The 18831-nt window shown below is 37.5% G+C and overlaps 1 protein-coding gene across 9 annotated transcripts in view; it reads left to right on the forward strand.

Annotated features, from left to right (window-relative positions):
* The first annotated feature begins 260 nt into the window (after positions 1-260).
* The window catches only part of LOC127506743 (interferon-induced very large GTPase 1-like), a 49379-nt gene continuing 30808 nt past the window's right edge, over positions 261-18831 (forward strand). For 4 of the 9 annotated variants that reach the window (XM_051883522.1, XM_051883523.1, XM_051883524.1 and 1 more), the window contains exons 1-6: positions 261-376; positions 874-977; positions 3257-3320; positions 5269-5408; positions 7034-7087; positions 11478-12131. In XM_051883522.1, the coding sequence (XP_051739482.1) occupies positions 956-977; positions 3257-3320; positions 5269-5408; positions 7034-7087; positions 11478-12131 (934 nt within the window). In that variant the 5' untranslated portion in view covers positions 261-376; positions 874-955. Of the gene's footprint in view, positions 377-873; positions 978-3256; positions 3321-5268; positions 5409-7033; positions 7088-11477; positions 12132-18831 lie in introns of those variants that run through there. The other 5 variants (XM_051883520.1, XM_051883519.1, XM_051883518.1 and 2 more) reach the window with 3 other exon arrangements.

The raw sequence follows: 18831 nt of genomic DNA on the forward strand, positions 1-18831 counted from the left end.
CTTATTTAATTGTGTAGTCACATGTTAATGGTTTCAATCAGGTTTCAAATATTAAAATGTGAAAAAATTGTTCAAGTACAACATTTTGACTGAGGAGACAGCAGTCACGGTCATGGAGCCAAACCTGTGTGAAACCAGTGCAGTTAAAGGAGGTTTCTGTGAATACATTTGATGGAATTAAATTTTCTAAGTTGCAATTGGCGCAATGTTAATGAGCCTCTGTTATACTGGGTAAAATGGAACGAACATAATCTTTAACCCCTAGTTATACATTAATCACGGAAACATGTTTCTGAAATTATCTTCTCTTGATCTGATTTCTACACACAGATATTTTTGTTCTTTCTTAAACTGGGCGATGGGAGGAATCGTGAAGGTTGTATCATTTTTCTTACATTTACGAGCCATTTTACAGTTTGCTATATGCAATGGAAGTACACTGAACAAAACATATAAATAATGAGTTAATTGTGCATGTAATTACTTTGTATCTATGGTTGTGTATTATATTGGTAAGCATAAATATTTGCAACCCATTTCTGTGTATTTCAGATTCTTTATATTTATTAAGTGTAACCAGTGTATAATAAATAGGAAATGTTGTGAAACCTAAATAATGCATTCAGAATTTAGACACACATTTTCCCTCTAGGTAACAAATATTAACTATTTTCTTTGTGATGATCAAATTATATTTTTTCCAGATTGTGTTTAAATGGTTACCTAATAAGCTGTGTAAAAATCAACAATCAGCGCTTTCCTTGATTTAACAATATGAAAAATAGGTAGTAAGAAACTAGGGATGTAGTTTTTCAGTGAAAATGTAAACATTGTCACTGCTCTTACAATAAATATCACTCTAATTTTGTTTAGTAAATGAATGGAGAGATCAACAGAATCAGAGGTGATCAGAAGACGAGAAAGAGAAAATAAGAAGAGAAAATAAAGTATCAACATGTCTTCCACAGACAACACAGGTGAGATACAAAGCAGCAATTCTTTCTGAAGCTTTAATATATAAAATATATTAGAAAAGGACATTTCATATTATTAAACATAAACATAGTTACATATTTTTAAAAATCCCACTAATCCATTATAATTGCAGTTCAAATGAAATGAAAGTTCATTAAGGAAGTAAAAACAAAGCTCTTAGGACAAAATTTAGTGGGGTAATAAATTATCCTGCAGTGTTGTTACTTACTGTTAATATTCAATCGTGACTAGCATTTATTCATTTAGTAATACATTTTCACATCAACATATTTGTTTGCTACTGTTTATGAAAAAAAGTAAACTTTGTTGTATACTCTATTTCTTTCCTTCAGTTATATTCATCATTACTTTTTATTGGTGTAATAGTTCATCACTATCATTTATATGACAGTGCAAAGTGCATGTGAAGCTTACTTGTTGCTTGTAACTGATAAAACATAAAAAAAAAAAAAAAAAAAAAAAAAGATGGACAAACTTAAAATGGACTTTTGTCAGTTTCGTAACATCACTGTCAAGTGTAACAATTGCAGTGCCACTGCCATTTTATTGAATTAATCTAGACAGAGGCGATTCTGCTGTAGCTTTTCTGCCTCCTAGCCTGCAATAGCTCAGAATAGGCTACTACTAGGAGAGCCTGTCCAGAATAAGACTGGCAGTTAGTGATCCTAGTTCGCCTCCTCTTACTGTGAGAGTCGTCCCCAGCAGGGGCCCGCCTTCTGCATTGGGCTAAAAATGCGAGTAGCAGGCCTTATGGCCTCCTCGATCTGCCTAGGTTGAGCTGAGACTCCTCTTGATACTAGAATAAAAGCGATATGCTGAGCTTCAGTTCCCTAGTGATGTTAGGCACAGACAAATTGCCAGGTGTTCTAGGCTTTTGTAGAAAGCCTCCCCTGTGGTTGTACTTGAGTGTTGTTAGACTTCCTCTCATTTAGAGAGTGGAAAGCACTATGCTGAAGTCTCCGCTCTCTAGAGCTCTGGTAGTAGCTTTATCTGGTTCGAGTTTAGAGCAATCTCTCCACCAAAAGCTCCTTGATTACCATAAAGTCAAGGGGTCTAGTGTTGCAGGCCTCTCCTGTGGAATTTCTTCCTGATGAGGCCTCCATTCCTCCAGAGCTGAGCTCAGATGGTTAATGCTCGTCTTGGAGCAAGAGTTTTTGATCAGGCCTTCACCTTTGAGCCTTTCTTGGGTCTAGCTCACTTTGCTCCCAGAGCTCTGTGCCCCATGTTTGCCCAACACCAGTGATGCTCAGGTCGAGCGCATCAAGTACTCCCTCATTCCATGGCGGGTTGGACACGCTCCCTTAGAGCGCAAGCATTAGCCTTGGGCCTGTGGTCATGTTATGCTGGAGTAGTAGGCCCTAATTGAGGCCTCCTCGTCAACCCGGTTGCAAAGATTTGTACTCCCCTTGTTTTAAGAGTAGAAAGAGATATGCCGAGTACACTGCTCGTGATGGCAATGCGAAGGAGTATTCCAAGACTGCAATACGTCTAGTGGCTATCTCTGCTAGGGTTACATTTGCTACCAAGTAGTTGGCCCTCCTTGGCTCTCCTTGAAAGCAATCCTCTGGGTTGAGCTTGGTTCTTAGCACTTTGGATAAGAGTGTCCCTGATCTCCCTAGCCCTAGAGTTCTAGATCTGCTACCAAGTAGTTGACCCTTGAGTGGGCCACCTTGAAGATGATCCTCTGGGTCGAGTAGGCCCTTAGCACTTCTAGCTAAGAGAGTATCCTAACTCTAGTGTTGGGTCCGAGTCCACCTTTGTCGAGTCCGAGTCGAGTCCAAGTCCTTAACTAATCAAGTCCGAGTCCAAAAAGGGCCGAGTTGGACTTGAGTCCGAGTCCTTAACATCTGAGTCCGAGTCGAGTCCGGCCAAGTCCAAAATTATTTGAAATTGCAATTGACCTTTTGCAAAGACCCTTTCCCTCTTTTGCTACATCCGACATGCCATGCTGCTCTCACGCCACACATCATGTTCTCACACAGTGAAAAATACTTTGCAAAGCAAAGAAAACACTGACAACGCACAAACAGACAAGACAGAGCAGGTTACTTTTGATATGAAATAATCTTAGCTTTCAAATGTTGTCATTTTTAAGAAATTCAAACAATAAATGCTTTTTTGTGGCAATTTAATGTGTAGCATCTCAGTTCAAGCAGCATGTGAACTATTCATCTCTTCTAGTTATAGCACGAATTTAACATGAATGAACATTCTGCAAAAACTGACGTTAATCTACTAACTGGTTTGGTTTGTTTGTCAGACAAAATGGAGGATATCTGCATTGTGACTGGTCAGTTCGCCTGTCAATCAAACTCCAGTGAAAGGTCAATTGTAAACTCAACACTGAGCTCTTAAATTAATATTTTAACCAAAACAATTGCAATGTACAGTTGCAATGTAAGTTTACCTACTGTACACTTTGCAGAATCTGCACGGTAATGCTCAAGAAGGCAAAACAATGTCTGGTTAGTTCACCCAGAAATTAAATTTCTGTCATTAATTACTCACCCTTGTGTTGTTCCAAACCTGTAAGACCTTCATTCATTTACGGAAATCAAATGAAGATATTTTTAATGAAATCTGAGATCCAATGCAACTACCACTTTCAAGCCCCAAAAGGTAGTAAAGACATCATTAAAGTAATCCATGTGACTCCAGTGGTTTAACCTCAATTTTATGAAGCATGCTTTGTTTGCACAGAAAACTTAATTTACCACTTTATTTACAAAATAATATTATCCAAAGCGTGTTCATGCAACAATGTCAGCTCTTGCATGAACAAAAAACACGTGTGTCATGATGCTCTTGTGAATACACGTTGTAGATCAATATTTTTTGTAAATAAAGTGGTAAATTATGTTTGTTTGTTTTTTGCGCAAACAAAGCACTCGTGTCACTTCATAAAATAATAACAGAGGTTAAACCACTGGAGTCACATGGCATACTTTAATGATGTACTTTTCTGGACCTTGAAAGTGGTAGTTGCGTTGGATCTCCATGGAGGGACAGAAACCTCTCGGATTTCATTAAAAATAACTTCATTTGAATTAAGAATGATCTTACGGGTTTGGAACGACACAAAGGTGAGTAATTAATGACAGAATTTTTATTTTTGGGTGAACTAACCCTTTCAGAGCCAGGGGTAAACTTTTGAACATGATGATGGTGGTGTACATTTTTCTTTCTTTTTTTACATGTTAATCTTTCTTAGACTTAAGGTAGTACTAAATGAATGAATGAACATTTTAAAGGTCCCATGGCATGAAAATTTCACTTTATGAGGTTTTTTAACAATAATATGAGTTCCCCTAGCCTTCCTATGGTCCCCCAGTGGCTAGAAAAGGCGATAGGTGTAAACCGAGCCCTGGGTATCCTGCTTCGCCTTTGAGAAAATGAAAGCTCAGATGGCCCAATCTGGAATCTTCCCTATATGTTGTCAGACGGGGAAAGGTTACCTCCGCTTTCTCTGCTTTGCCTGCCCATGAGAAAATGAGCTACTACCGTGCGAGGCGAGCGCAATATTTTTTTTTCCTCGAGAGACATCATGGCTTGCAAACGAGCGAAGCATGGCAGTTGCTCAGTGTTTGTATGTACAAATGAACACCGAAGCATTTTATATATATATATATATATATATATACGATAGCAAATCAGAGCAACATGAAAAGCCAACAACGTAGGCTAGCATTAGCTACATGATAATAACTGTAACAGCATACATAAACAAACCAACTAAAGTACCGTATCCAGACACAATATTTTAAACTAACCATTCGGAGACGTCCTGCTGTAGCCACTGAGTTGCAACTTCTTCCTCCGGTGCTTCTTCATCCGGATCAGATTCTGGGTCAAACTGAAAAGCTTGAACGACTGCGTGTCTGCAAGCCATTGTGATACATCCACTGTCAACATTAGCGCATGGTACTGTGGCGGCAAGCTGGTTAAGGCCACACACCCACCCTCCACCTTGCCCTGCCTCTCTCCTCCTCGTTAGCATTTAAAGCTACAGACACAGAAATGGCACGTCCTAAGGAAAGCTCATTGTGGGGCTGGCTCGTAGTGGCTGAAATTCTGCACCAAGGCTGAATTTCGGGAAAGAGACTTCAGATACAGTACTAGGGACCACTTAGGCCTATATAAAAGCATCCAAAAAGCAGCATGTCATGGGACCTTTAAACAAAACATTTCATTACATTTACATTAACCTAATGCATGTCATTATTTTTGTAGATTACACATCCAAACTGTTTCCTTCATGTTTCTTGTTAACAGCCATGAGATGCAAAAATGTTGCTATGGTTACTATGTCAATCGTCGCAATTTCATGACTCACAAAGAACAAAAATTTAGCGGATTCACTCAACGTACATGTCTGCGATTGGCTACAATGCTCAACGCTGCTACAATACAATGTAAGTAGTTTCATTTCGTTTTTGAATAATACTATATTGTGTCCTTCAGTGCCCAGACTCGACTATACTCTGGGAAATTTTCCGAGTCCAAACTGTCCAAGTCCGTGTCAAGTCTGAGTACAAATTCACCTGAGTGCGTGACAAGTCCGAGTTCATTGAAAATTGGACTCGAGTCCGAGTTCGAGTACCCCAACTCTACCTAACTCACTAGAGTTACATCAGGTTGTAGGCTCTACTGGAGCCTCCCTGATACTGGCCCTAGATCGGATCCACTTCTAGGTAGTTGGCCCTCGATCGGGCCACCTTGAACGCGATCCTCCAGGTCGAGCTAGGTCCTTAGCACTTACAGCTAAGTGAGCATCCTGGCTCCCTAGGGCTGCATCATTTCGCAGGGTCCACTGGAGCCTACCTGGTATATGCGTAGAGCTTGGTCAATACTCGTCTCAGTTGAGCCTAGTTAGTATTCCCCTAGCATTAAGGGTTGTTTTATAGAGTACAGTGCTCCCGGGGTCTTGTTGGAAAATCGAAGGACTCTCGTGAGACCTCCCTGGTAGATCAGTATTTTAGGGTGTAGGTACTCCCCTTTCTTGAGTGTGTCGTCCTATAGAGGACCTCGCTCCCTGAGTTGGTCTGAAAGGTTTAAGAGATTCTTGTAGAAAGAACTCCCTTGGTTAATCAGCTCCTGATGGAGCTGGAGGTACACCTCTCATTGGGGACCCTAGGTATATCGTTCCCCAGCGTTTGACGCAGTGCGAGTACCATCGAAAGGGAACGTCTCAGGTTATGCATGTAACCATGGTTCCCTAAAAACAGGGAACGAGACTCTGCATCTCCCTGCCATGCCTCGGGGCCGCCTGCTGGACAGTCCCTTCAGACGATAAGTGGATGACCTGTTCTCTAAGTGCCCCTTATGTGCTTTCGGGTCGCACTAGTAGTGACGTCATAGGCTGTCGCGGGGCAATACAATTGCCGTGATTTGATAAGCGTTTCAGACACTGGTTCACATGGAGGCGTTTCCCATAGTGCTTGACACAGTGTCTTGTTCCCTGTTCTAAGGGAACCATGGTTACATGCGTAATATGAGACATTTTTGAGCCATTTAGTCACCCAGCTGTCAGAACAAAATCGGGAAATGTATATTACACACTTGAGTGTTTTGTATGGATAAAGAGATCCCTGTGGATCACAGCTGAGCCTCAACTGCAGAATTAACATGAAAAAGACTGAAAGATTACGTATCTCTGCATATCTCATTGAATTACCACACAGAGGTACATAATAATATAGGGATGTTTTCTTTCATCTCTGATAGACCACCATCTTCTCTTTAATTAAATAAAACAAACAAACAAACAAAAAAAAAAAAAAAGTATTATATCTAGCCAAGTTTCATATTTAAGTTTCTTCTTGCACCAAATGCAAGCTTCGCTAAGACTGGAAGGGCATGAGTGGAAGTAACCATGCGCAGACTTACATCGCCGCAGCTCATCGACAGCATCTTTTGCACCTAGTCCGTAGCCTGATTTAAGCTAATAGTTTTTTAATTATGGTAAAAAGAAACAGTAGCACACTTTTTGTATAGTAGATTAAACTAAATCTTAACTGTACTTTTTTAATTTCTCCAGATTCATTAACACGGTATCAAGAGAAAAGGCGAAGCAGAGATTTTCAACCAGAAAGTAAGTGTTCAATTATAAGGCACAGTACAGCATTAAAAAAGAAGCTGCTAAAAAGAAGTTCATCCCAATAGTCTTGCAAGACTGTGCAGGGTGTCTTGAAGAGGACATGTACTAATGGTACATTTGGAGAACTGAATTGGCTGTGCACATGCTCCAGACATAAAGAGTTGTTGCCTCACAGGCATCACTCCCCATCTCTCATCCCTGCTAGTTTGCACAAAAAGTTTTTTTTTTGTTTTTTTTTTGCTCACCCTCATGTCATTCCAAAACTGTATGGGTGGGTTGCACCAATAAGGATTATCTAGATCAGTGGTTCTCAACCAGTGAGTCAGGGCCCTTTAGGGGGCCTCGTAAAACTTCCAAGGGGGCCTCAAGATTACTTAAAATTATTTAAAACAATACAAAACAAGCAATAAAATCAGCTAAAAATCAAGATACTTATTACTTTATTACAAAAACCAGAGTTCCCACAGTCCTGAAAAACTAGGATACATGAGGAAACCTAATTTTAACAATGTTTCTAGACGTGGAAAAGTCATATAAATTTGTAAATCTTGCCAAGCTCTAAAATATATTTTATTGGGTAGAAATTAGTTAGGCATGTGATGGTATCAAATTTTCATGTAGTGATATTTGCTGAATCTTTTATCACGGTATACAGTATTATCACGATATTGAAATAATTTGCAAAAGAAGTGTTGTCATAGTATTTAAGAACTCATTTTCTTATAACTAAAAGAACTCTGAACATTTAAATACAATGACACAATGCACAAAAAAATTATAAAACAGTATAAAAAAGTGCAAAAGAATTATACAGAACAGCAGGTAACAGTTTACAATAAAGTCTTATTATTAAACATTAGTTAATGCATTAACTAAGATTAAAAATGAGAAATAGCTACTTTTGTTATAAAGTTATAATTTTTTGTTAATGTTAATTAAAAAATACAACTGATCATTGTAAGTTTTAGCTCAGGTCCATTAAATAATAGTTACAACTTTTGATGTTATGTTATTAAACATTAACTAAGAAATTAACATTAACTAAGATTAATAAATGCTTTATAAGTACTTTTCATTGTCAGTTTGGTAATAATGAATTACCATGTTAACTAATGAAGCCTTATGTCACTAAGTTTTACTGAACAATAACAAATAATCAGAACATTTTCAATCATTATAGGGCGTGTTGAAGTCCAGTTTGAAAATAAATAGCTATTAAGTCTTTAAAGGAATACTCCACTTTTTTTGAAAATAGGCTCATTTTCCAACTCCCCTAGAGTTAAACAGTTGAGTTTTACCGTTTTCGAATCCATTCAGCCAATCTCCGGGTCTGGCGGTACCACTTTTAGCATAGCTTAGCATAGTTCATTGAATCTGATTAGGCCGTTAGCATCTCGCTCGAAAATGACCAAAGAGTAGCCATATCAGCCTAGAAAATCACAACTTTTCATAATCCGTCGGTCTTAGTAAACGATGTAACTACAGAAGAGTCAAGTTTTAAATAGGAAAAATATCGAAACCTTTTGGACATTTTTATATATAAAAGAACAGTTGGGGTTTTAAAGTAAGGTCCTCCACTCCCCGATGGAGCCCCAACTGATCCCTTAAAACTAGGGCTGTGAATCTTTGGGTAGACAGCGAATCGATTTGATTCACGATTCACAGGAGTTTGATTCGATTCAAGAACAATTTTTGCAAATTCAGAACGATTTGATTCAAGACGATTCACATTAAAATTCGATGCAATTCGATTAATTCAATTAGATTCTGCATTTATATGCATTCATTAGGGCTATTAAAATGCTTTCCCCAATGTGTCTTACTCAGGATGAGAATTACACAGCGGCCTTCAGGAGGTCAGAGAGTAAGGGCAAGAAACAACCTTTTGTCCATTGTTAATGTAAGTTCAGGTTAGTTCTTAATGAAGCTCCATAACTTTATTTTAATAGCCTAAAAATTGGCATTTGTAGAAATTTACATAAGCCAAAATTTTGAAAGGCTTTAAAAGTATTGTTAGTTCATGTTAACTATAGTGCAGGATAGTGTTAATGGCTACACAACCTTATTAAAGTGTTACAGGTATACTAATGCTTACATGGAGAGACTAATGTGTGAATAATCTTGAATAATGCTGTGATTCACACCTGGGAAGACAATGAGCTGCATAATGAGCCGCATAATGAGCCTTTCAGTCAGGTATGTGAGTGAAGAATTAGTGTGAAAGAATGTGTGGACAAAGTAGTTTATTTAGAATATTGTTAACAATATAAATAAGAATCAAAGGCACATTTTGAGTACACAGTTATACCTGGAAATAAATCCTGTTCAAATATATAAGTGAACATCACTTAACTGGCCTTCCAAGGTGTTTGGTGTTTCTATGCACTGAAGACAAAACAAACAAACAAACAAAAAAACTTTCCTGCTTCCAGTCAGTGATCTCACATTATATTCATGCAAAATGTTCAATGTGTGCCCATATCTGGTCACTATGATTTTCAAATCTGATTAAAGAAAAAAAAAAAAAAAAACTTTCAGCATGCTGAAAACAGGATCATATCAACTATTGTATTAACATTAAAATAATGTCCACTCTTAACAGAAAACATGTTTTTGTGATCTCATGCATGCATGTATTATTGCATATCATGTGAAGAAAATTTTATATAAGCCTATTATATTTTAAATTATATAAAGTACCGGTCAAAAGATTGGACACATTTCTATTTTTAATGTTTTTGAAAGAAGTCTCATACTTATCAAGCCTGCATTTATTTGATCAAAAATACAGAAAAAAACAGCAATATTGTGAAATATTATTACAATTTAAAATAATGGTTTTCTATTTTAATATATGTGAACAAAAGCTTCATTGATGTGGCACTAGCCTATTTCACAGTAAAAACTTCATAATCTGTCCAAAACAGGCCAAAGAAATCTTGTCTAAACATTCATATTACCTCTATGACATTTTATGTATCATATTTGTTATATTATAGAGCCTATAAATGTTAATGTGCAGTTTAATACATTGCTAACACATTTTGTTCAGTATTTATTACGCATTTCAGTCGATTTCACTCATCTCAGTATAGCAATATAGTTTGGGAAAATATGGCATGTTTACTTATGTAAGTTATGTGTAGTAGCCTAAGCGAAACTGCACGTCTGTGCCAGTCACACACACAGAGACACACAGAACATGCAGGATTCATATTTAAACAGTCTTTTTGTGGTTTAATATTCACAGACACTATATCATGATTATAATAAAGAACTTAAGAATAAAAAACTTACCATTCACAATCATGGCTTGATCAAGTTGATTCTCGAAATTAAATTGAATGTCACGCTCTTCCTCTGAGGTAAATTCTTCCAGAATTATTCCTCACCATGTCTCAAAACGATGTACATGAATCTGACTAAGCTTGATGCGTTTTGTTGACTTGATGTGGGCGTTGACTCTGTTGCATGAATCGCCTCAGAATTTGCCTTTGAATAGTGTGCACTCTCTGTGGGTGTGGGCAAGGAAGGAAGGAAGGACTTTCCTTGTCTCTGAGCATAAGAGCTTGGGTAATAGCCGAAGGACAGCTATGAGTCTTAGGATGTGCCCTGAGTGATTGACGCATCTGACTCTGGCTAAGTAAGTCCGTAGAGTCCATTTAAAGGGTTAGTTCACCCCAAAATGAAAATTCTGTCATTAATTACTCACCCTCATGTCGTTCCACACCTGTAAGACTTTCGTTCTTCTTCGGAAGACAAATTAGGATATTTTTGATGACAGAATGCTGTCAGATTTCCTTCCATTGACTGCCTTTGCAACTATCACTTTTAAAAAACTCCATAAAGAGATCGGAAAACTAATCCATATAAATCGAGCAGTTTAGTCCAGATTTTCTGAAGAGAATCGATCACTTGTTATGACGAACAGATTTCATTTAGGCTTTTACTCGCATGTAAACATCTATCAGCGAACACAAGCAAAATTGATGCTAATGGCTGAAGCTGAAGCTGAAGGCGTCCCCATAGCGTTGATCCAGATGCAGTGTTTCATTCCTCAGGAAAAAGTCAGTCGTAACCTGAGACATTTTCTTTTTCTCTGAACCCTTTGAAAATCCAGAAAAAACAACAACAACAAATTTATATGGTTGGTCTGTTTTGAATTAAATTAGCAACTGTCATTAAAAGACACAAACTATTTTTTTTTTATTAAAAATGATTTGTTAAACTGTGGCATATATACTAATTAATATTAATTGTAAAATGTTTTTCATTTCTACTTGTAACTTTCTTGCTTATAATGATAAAAAAAGTTACTGATGTTGATATGAATTATTATTGCAAATATTTCTTACATTTCTTATGTCTATTTTTCTTCCAAAAGTGTCAGTAAGTTTCAGTTCGGTGTCAAAGCCAAAACTGGTTCTTTGTAGGAATGCTGAAACTTTAACTGGCCACATATCAAAACTCATCCTGGACCCAAATGAGAGAATATCAGAGTCCAGAACAGAGTGTGCAAGGAGGGAACGAAGATCAGAGTTCAGATCAGTGCGTTTGAGGAGGAATTCTGAGGTGTGTGGACGTTTGATGCTTCCAGCCAATTTCAACACTCAGCTCTCAGAGGAGGAAGTGTGTAAATTTCTCTGCTGTGTGTCTCTTTGTGATCCTGGAGTACATGCAATCCTCTTCATTATTCTTGACGATACACTTACTTATAAACTTACTGATGGAGACAAAGCAAAAATGGAGGCGATCCAGAGGATACTCAGCTCAAGAATCAACAAACATATTGTTGTCCTCATTTCCCATAATTCAGAGAACAGAAAAGCAGAATTGCATAATGCAACCAATTGGTCCTTGGAGAGTTTTCAAAGACAACATAACTCTCGTAGACACACGGAAAAGGTGTCCACATTGGTGGGAAGATTTGAGCAGATGGCTGGAGAAAGTAGAGCTGGCTACTTCTGCACAGACATATTTTTGGAAGTTCAAGTGGAAGAATTTCTAGAATCCAGATTTGAGAAAATTCAGTCACAAGGTAATGATTAAATGTCCACTCACTTTAAGTTAAAACAACTAGTACAAATTTAGATTATGTCCCAGCAAGCAAACCTATGTTTTGTCACAGTTACTGAATGCAGTGACATGAGGAAAATATATATTTCATATAGCTCTGTTATACTGATATACCTCATATTCATAATATAATATCATCTTTAGTAGAGATGTAATGACTAACTACTAAGAAATGAAAAACAAACTGCATTATCAATAAGTTGTATAGGTGCATTGTGGCATGGGAAACCTATTTGTATGATATAGCAAAAATATATTTGTAAAAAAGAGTTGTCCAAAGCATATACACAGCAAAATCCCCAGAGTTAAATCAACTCTGCTCAGATTACATATGGTCCCTCTCTATATAGTGTTAAAGTAACACTGAAGCAAAATTAAAGTTAATGAGATAATTAAGTGATTAATTAAGTTATGATTGAGCATCAGTGATGAACACCTGCTGTTAACAAGCAGAATCACTGAAGAGAAACACAATAACTACAAATGACTTCCAGCCACAGCCTTAAATGAAATCAACTGAAGATAAAAGACATTAAATCTCTCAAGATCTGAATATACAACTCCACAAAAAGTATATTATCACATTAACTTTAACTCTGCTTCAGTGTTATTTTAACTCTATGTAGAGAGGGACCATATGTTCTCTGAGCAGAGTTGATTTAACTCTGGGGATTTTGCTGTGTAAGTGCTGGTAACACTTTAGTATGGGGAACACATTCACAATTAACTACCACTTTTGCCTCAATAAGCTCCTAATTTACTGATTATTAATAGTTAGTAAGGTAGTTGTATCTTTGAAGTTTTGGTATTGGGTAGGATTAAGGGGTGTAGAATATGGTCATGCAGAATAAAGCATTAATATGTGCTTTATGAGTACTAATAAACAGCCAATATGCAAGCTAATAAGCAACTAGTTAAAAGTGAGAATTGTTCCCCATACTAAAGTGTTACTGAAGTGCTTTATATTAAATGCCTTATGTGCATAGCATAGAGTTTCATGTAGACACTATGCTGGGACAGGTGCTGATAGATTGTGTTGTGTAACATGTCATTTGCTAACAACAAGCAAGTCACTGTTAAACTCCAAAGACTTCACGCAACATACACATGCCTACCAAAAGGGGCTAATTTTATAATGTACTGCGGACGCCAAAACGAGACAAAGAAATCTGTAGACAAAGAAAATGAAAAAGGATGCTTTTACTAATATGTATTATCCTTGTAATGAATAACTGGCAACCTAAGGATGGAGGATAGACGATATGTTTCATGTCACAAACTATTGCGTGAGTTTCACCCACAGCGGAGATTTTAAGGCTTTCAAATAGTAGAAAAACAGCCAAAGCATGTCACTTATAAGTCTGCAAGTTCTGCGTGTCTGTGAATGAATGGTGTTGTTTTATCTACTACACAAACTCAAACACATGTGACGCTTACTGTGTTACATGATCTTCAGTCACTTCAGAGCTTTCTTCACCATTTCATTTGTGGGCTTGCTGAAGCTGAATATAGTAAGAGACGTTCTCTGGCACAGATGAAACCTAAACTACTATGTGGAGGATGCAAGATAGTTTAATAATTGTAATATGACCGCATGGTGAACCTTTGAACCTAACTCATATTTAAGCAACGATCGGTTTGTGTTGTTGGCCAGATAAAACAACAGAGAGAAGTGAAACGGACATACCTTTTGGTCATGCGCATACATGCTGCTCAACTGCGAAACACGTAAAGCAAAAACTAGGAAAAATTAAGCGAGCGTGCCGGAGTTATGTTTGAGACCATTTTACATTAAAAGGCTAGAGTTATACCTTCATGACTATAAGCTTGTGCGTGCATTCGCAGCCTATTGTTTTGTGCAACTATAAACTGTAATATTGTTTATTTTGTATAGGCCTATATATCTGATTTATCTCATATAGGATGCATTTTGTTAAGAATTAACATGGTATAAAGCTTGCCGGTGATCATCTTCAGCTTCAGAAGCAGCTCAAAGAGCAATTCACAACTAATAATACACATATTTATAAATTATAAAGAGAACAATATTGTAATAAAACTTGGGTTCCCTTTTAGTCGGTCACATTTGACGACACGTTGGTGACCGGCGATTTGGGAATCTCACCAGAGAGACCAATCTACTTCGAGTGTTAACTAAACGAGCCAATGCACATTGGCATGCAATATTTACATCTGACTACCACGCCCTGCAGCGTGGGTATAAATAGGCAGCAGGTGCAATGCATATTTAGCTTTTCACTTTGGAGCCAAGCAGTTCTTTTGTTCTGCTCCTTCTGATCTAAAATAGTGTGTTTAAAGAGCCTAGTTCTTCAGGGAAGAAGCCACTTTGCCTCGGTCAGAGGTGGACAGTTATGAAGTATTTTTACTTTGTTACTGTACTTAAGTACATTTTTCAAGTATCTGTACTTTACTGGAGTAGTTTTATTTTGAGTAACTTACATTTACTTCATTACTTCCAAAGCATAGGATCATACTTTTTACTTAACCTGTTAAATCGGTTCGCAAATCACACCAAACAATTTATTCGCAAATTGGACTGGTCCAATTGCAGCTGTTCTCGAGTTTGATTCAAATGATTCATTCAGAGGGAGTCTCCAGTGAACTGATTCACAAGTCCGACAGAACCGGCGGAAAAAAGGAAGTTCTACCAGAAAGACTCAAGAGGCAAGAAAACATTTGAATAACTTTTATTTAAACAGTTTGTATGCAAATAATATCAAATAGATGGAATGATAAAGTTCTTTGACAGATCGATGCACTGATGTCGGTGCAATTCTTCGCAAACCTGCTGCGATACACAACATTTAAGTAGAACGTAGTGAATTCACTTAGCTAATTCGCTTTCCAGCTTAACCTCTGTTAATCATGCAGCCTCCGATTACGATGTAATGATCTGGGTGTATGTTGTTTTAAAGTTTAAACCATGTTTGGGGTTTCCCCGATCTTGCAACAATAGAGCCGAATATGGTACGCCATTCTTTGTTTTGTGCTTTTCTAAAATGAACAGTACACTGCAGAGATGGAAACTCAAGTCTGCGACTTGGACTCGAGTCACACTTAAGTCGCAAAAATAAATGACGTGCGACTTGACTTGGACTTGTGAACTACTAACTCGAGCCTTGACTTGGACTCGTGAACAAATACCCGAGACTTGACTCAAGACTTGACTTGGACTTGAAGACAGAGACTTGTTGTGAAAAATACAAGTCTTTTGGTGTGACATTCCCGATTACGTTCTCTATTTACTACCCCACACGATGGTACGAAACACCACATTTTACTATCTATTCATTCCCAAATATGTGCTGCAGCAGCGAATATCACAAATCATCTCTAAACACACCAAGCCATCGAGCGCATGACGCATCTGAAGGCACGCAATTTATCACCCATTAGAAAACTTGTTAAATTAGCAACAAATAATAACAATATAGCCAAGCCTTACCTTGCGATAAACTTTGTAATTTCATTTGAAAAGCAATCAATTAATCCGAAGGGAAGCTGCGGTGTTGCACAGCTGCAGAGGCTTGCTTGTGGTCCATTTTCAAGAAGTACATGTCCTTTTCATTTTTTTTATTTATTTTTGCCCAAGTATTTGATAATGCATATAATATCCAGATTTACCATGTTAAATTGTATTTGGATTGAACAAGCACTTCCATGTGCATTTTATAACCCTGTCCGTCCGACTCATTTCCAAAGATCGGTTTGTTAAGTCGCAGTGCCTTATTATATCGCCTTATCACAAACGAGACACACAGATGGAAATGTTGTTTGTTGTGTTGTTTACTGTAACGCTTGTCTATACATAGGTTTTTTTACCGCCGGCGCTCACTGGAAGACTACATTTTCCAGCATTCCAGCAAACTACGGCAACTCATATAGCTCAAATGATTTAAGTAGTATTTTGTGTGCTTTATTAGACAATTTTAAAGTAAAATTAATCTGTTTTGATATTTAAATACTGTTAATTACAATAACAACTAGCTGAAAAAAATAAAATAGAACAAAGACTTGACTTGAGACTTCACTTGGACCACTAAAGACTTGAGACTTGACTTGACTTGGACCTCAAAGACATGAGACTTGACTTGGACTTGACTTGACTTGGTCCTCAAAGACATGAGACTTGACTTGGACTTGACTTGACTTGGTCCTCAAAGACTTGAGACTTGACTTGGACTTGACCGCAGGGACTTGTGAACATCTCTGGTACACTGTGTCATGTGGATCATTAACGACGTGCTATATGTTACAATGTGAACAAGCACGACAAGCGCTCACGTTGAACACCGAGTGCTCTGTCTCAAACAAGTGCGTGCGACTGCTCTATACAGTTCTGCTTATTATACATGAGAAAAGAGAGAGCAAAAGAGTACGATTCTACACCCAATCAACATCAAAGTGCATAAAACGATGAAAATAATATCACTGAGATGAAATGGCTGATGTAGTGATGACGTGAGAATGGTGAAGATTGCAGCTGTGTCTTTGATGATAGGCCCTTTGATGATATTGCTGAAATGAAATTCAGAAACAATAGAAATCCGTAAAGAGAGGACCTGTATGCTTCTGAAATTTGGAACAGGAATTTTTCTCTCTCATTACCACGACAGCTCAATGAACATTCAAAACGATAGGCTGACATGAACTTAAATGACGCTGTAGCATTTAACATATCCCATCTAAAATTAACATTTTCACATTGAAGTAGTAAATCGAACTACCACTAACATTTTCTGTGTGATTTAGATAATCACAATAATAGGCCTGTACATGCATCGTGAGAGGAACATTGCTTACGCAGTGGTTCACTGGAGCTTAAAGGGGTGGTTCACTGCGATTTCACTTTTTTAACTTTAGTCTGTAATGTTACTGCTTGAGCATAAACAGTATCTGCAAAGTTACAGCACTGAAAGTTCAATGCAAACGGAGATACTGTCTTTTAAAGTTATGGCAGTTTAATGCCTACAAAAACGACCGGTTTGGACTACAACAAGCTTCTTCCCGGGTTGGTGACATCATAAACCCTGCAATTAACATAAACCCTGCCCACGGGAAGATGCAACAAAGTAGGCGAGGCCATGTCGCGCGGCATTATGGAAGCGGAAGAGTTGTCTACACCGGATGCGCACGGCGCAACGCGACGCGTCAAAAGATAATAGAACCCATTATAATCAGTGATACTGTCTACACTGGATGCGGCGCGGAAGACAGCTTCCAGAATCTACACATGTTCAATGCTGGATTTGCACAAAGGCTATTACTGAAAGATGAAGCAGTTCCCACTTTAAAAGCAGAAGCTGCTGTTCATGGGCCCCTAACTGTAAGCACGTTTTATTGTTTGTACATGTCTTTTAAATGTATTATGTTTCTATTTTTTGGTTGCATCAAGGACGTAAACAAAGACCAACGTGTTTTTGTTTCACTAGCCAGTTAGCTAAATTCTATTGCATACTTCAACAACAAATGGCAACAAACTTCTATGTTCATAGACAAACAGTTGTTCATGCTATAAATTAAACGATACCTTTAAAAAATGCTACTACTCAGTCATGTTTTCAGCTACAGTAAAGATTTAATCAGGATAAAACCTTATATTGAAAGTTAACAAACAGCAGTAACATTTACAAGTGACAGCATATCTTAACAGTTTGACACAAGTACAAAAAGGAAATACTTACCAGTCATAACCTTCCTTTAAAAACCGTGCTTACAGAGGTTCTGCTTGACCCTCTTCATCATTACTGCTATATGGGTCTGAGTCGGGCTCAATTTGATACGGCAATATAGACGCCATTATTTACATTTCCACTGAAGCACATGTAACAACTAATGGTAAGGGGCGTGGCATTTCTGGACACTTCAGCAAATCACAATACACTGGGCCAGCTAACCAATCTGAGCCCATTGTGTATTTCGGAGGGAGTGGTATCATAGAACCAGGAAGTCAAACCACCCGTTCTAATGACAATGGAAACAGTGGTGTAGAATAAAGGTAAAATATATGAAAAATACAGCATTTTTTTTTTAAAAACGAAGTATTAAGACATGTTAAACTGCGCCCCATAAACACAATCAAGCCTATAAAAAAAAAAAAAAAAAAAAAAAAACACTGAACCACCCCTTTAAGTTTTAGATTAAAATATATCAGTAATTTAATAGATTACGATAAAGGCAGGCTGAACTTTAAACGAGCTATATCCTGCGCCGGGAAGTGAACAAAAATGTACCTTGACTCTATATAGTGGTTATTTTGGGAAAAACCCGAAAAAACAGGTATTTTGAGCAGTTGGATTATATAAAATATATAATATAAAATTAAATTATTTAAGTAGCCTATTTAAAAATCACAAAATAAATCAGTACTTTTTACCTAAGTACATTCAAGTCAAGTACTTTTTTACTTTCACTCGAGTAAAATTGAAAAGGAGTACTTCATATCTTTACTGGAGTACTATTTTATTATACGTATCTATACTTTTACTGAAGTACATGATTTGTGTACTTCGTCCACCACTGACCTCAGTGTTGGTGTGATGGTGCTTCAGCAGTGGTCGCGATCTCTAAGAGAGCCTTCAACAGAGAGTGCGTCTTCAATAAAAGTGTGTGCACACTGCAGGCTTCACTAAATCCCTGCC

The sequence above is a fragment of the Ctenopharyngodon idella genome, chromosome 24 (genome assembly GCF_019924925.1).
Source record: "Ctenopharyngodon idella isolate HZGC_01 chromosome 24, HZGC01, whole genome shotgun sequence".
In the NCBI taxonomy this organism is placed as follows: Eukaryota; Metazoa; Chordata; class Actinopteri; order Cypriniformes; family Xenocyprididae; genus Ctenopharyngodon; species Ctenopharyngodon idella.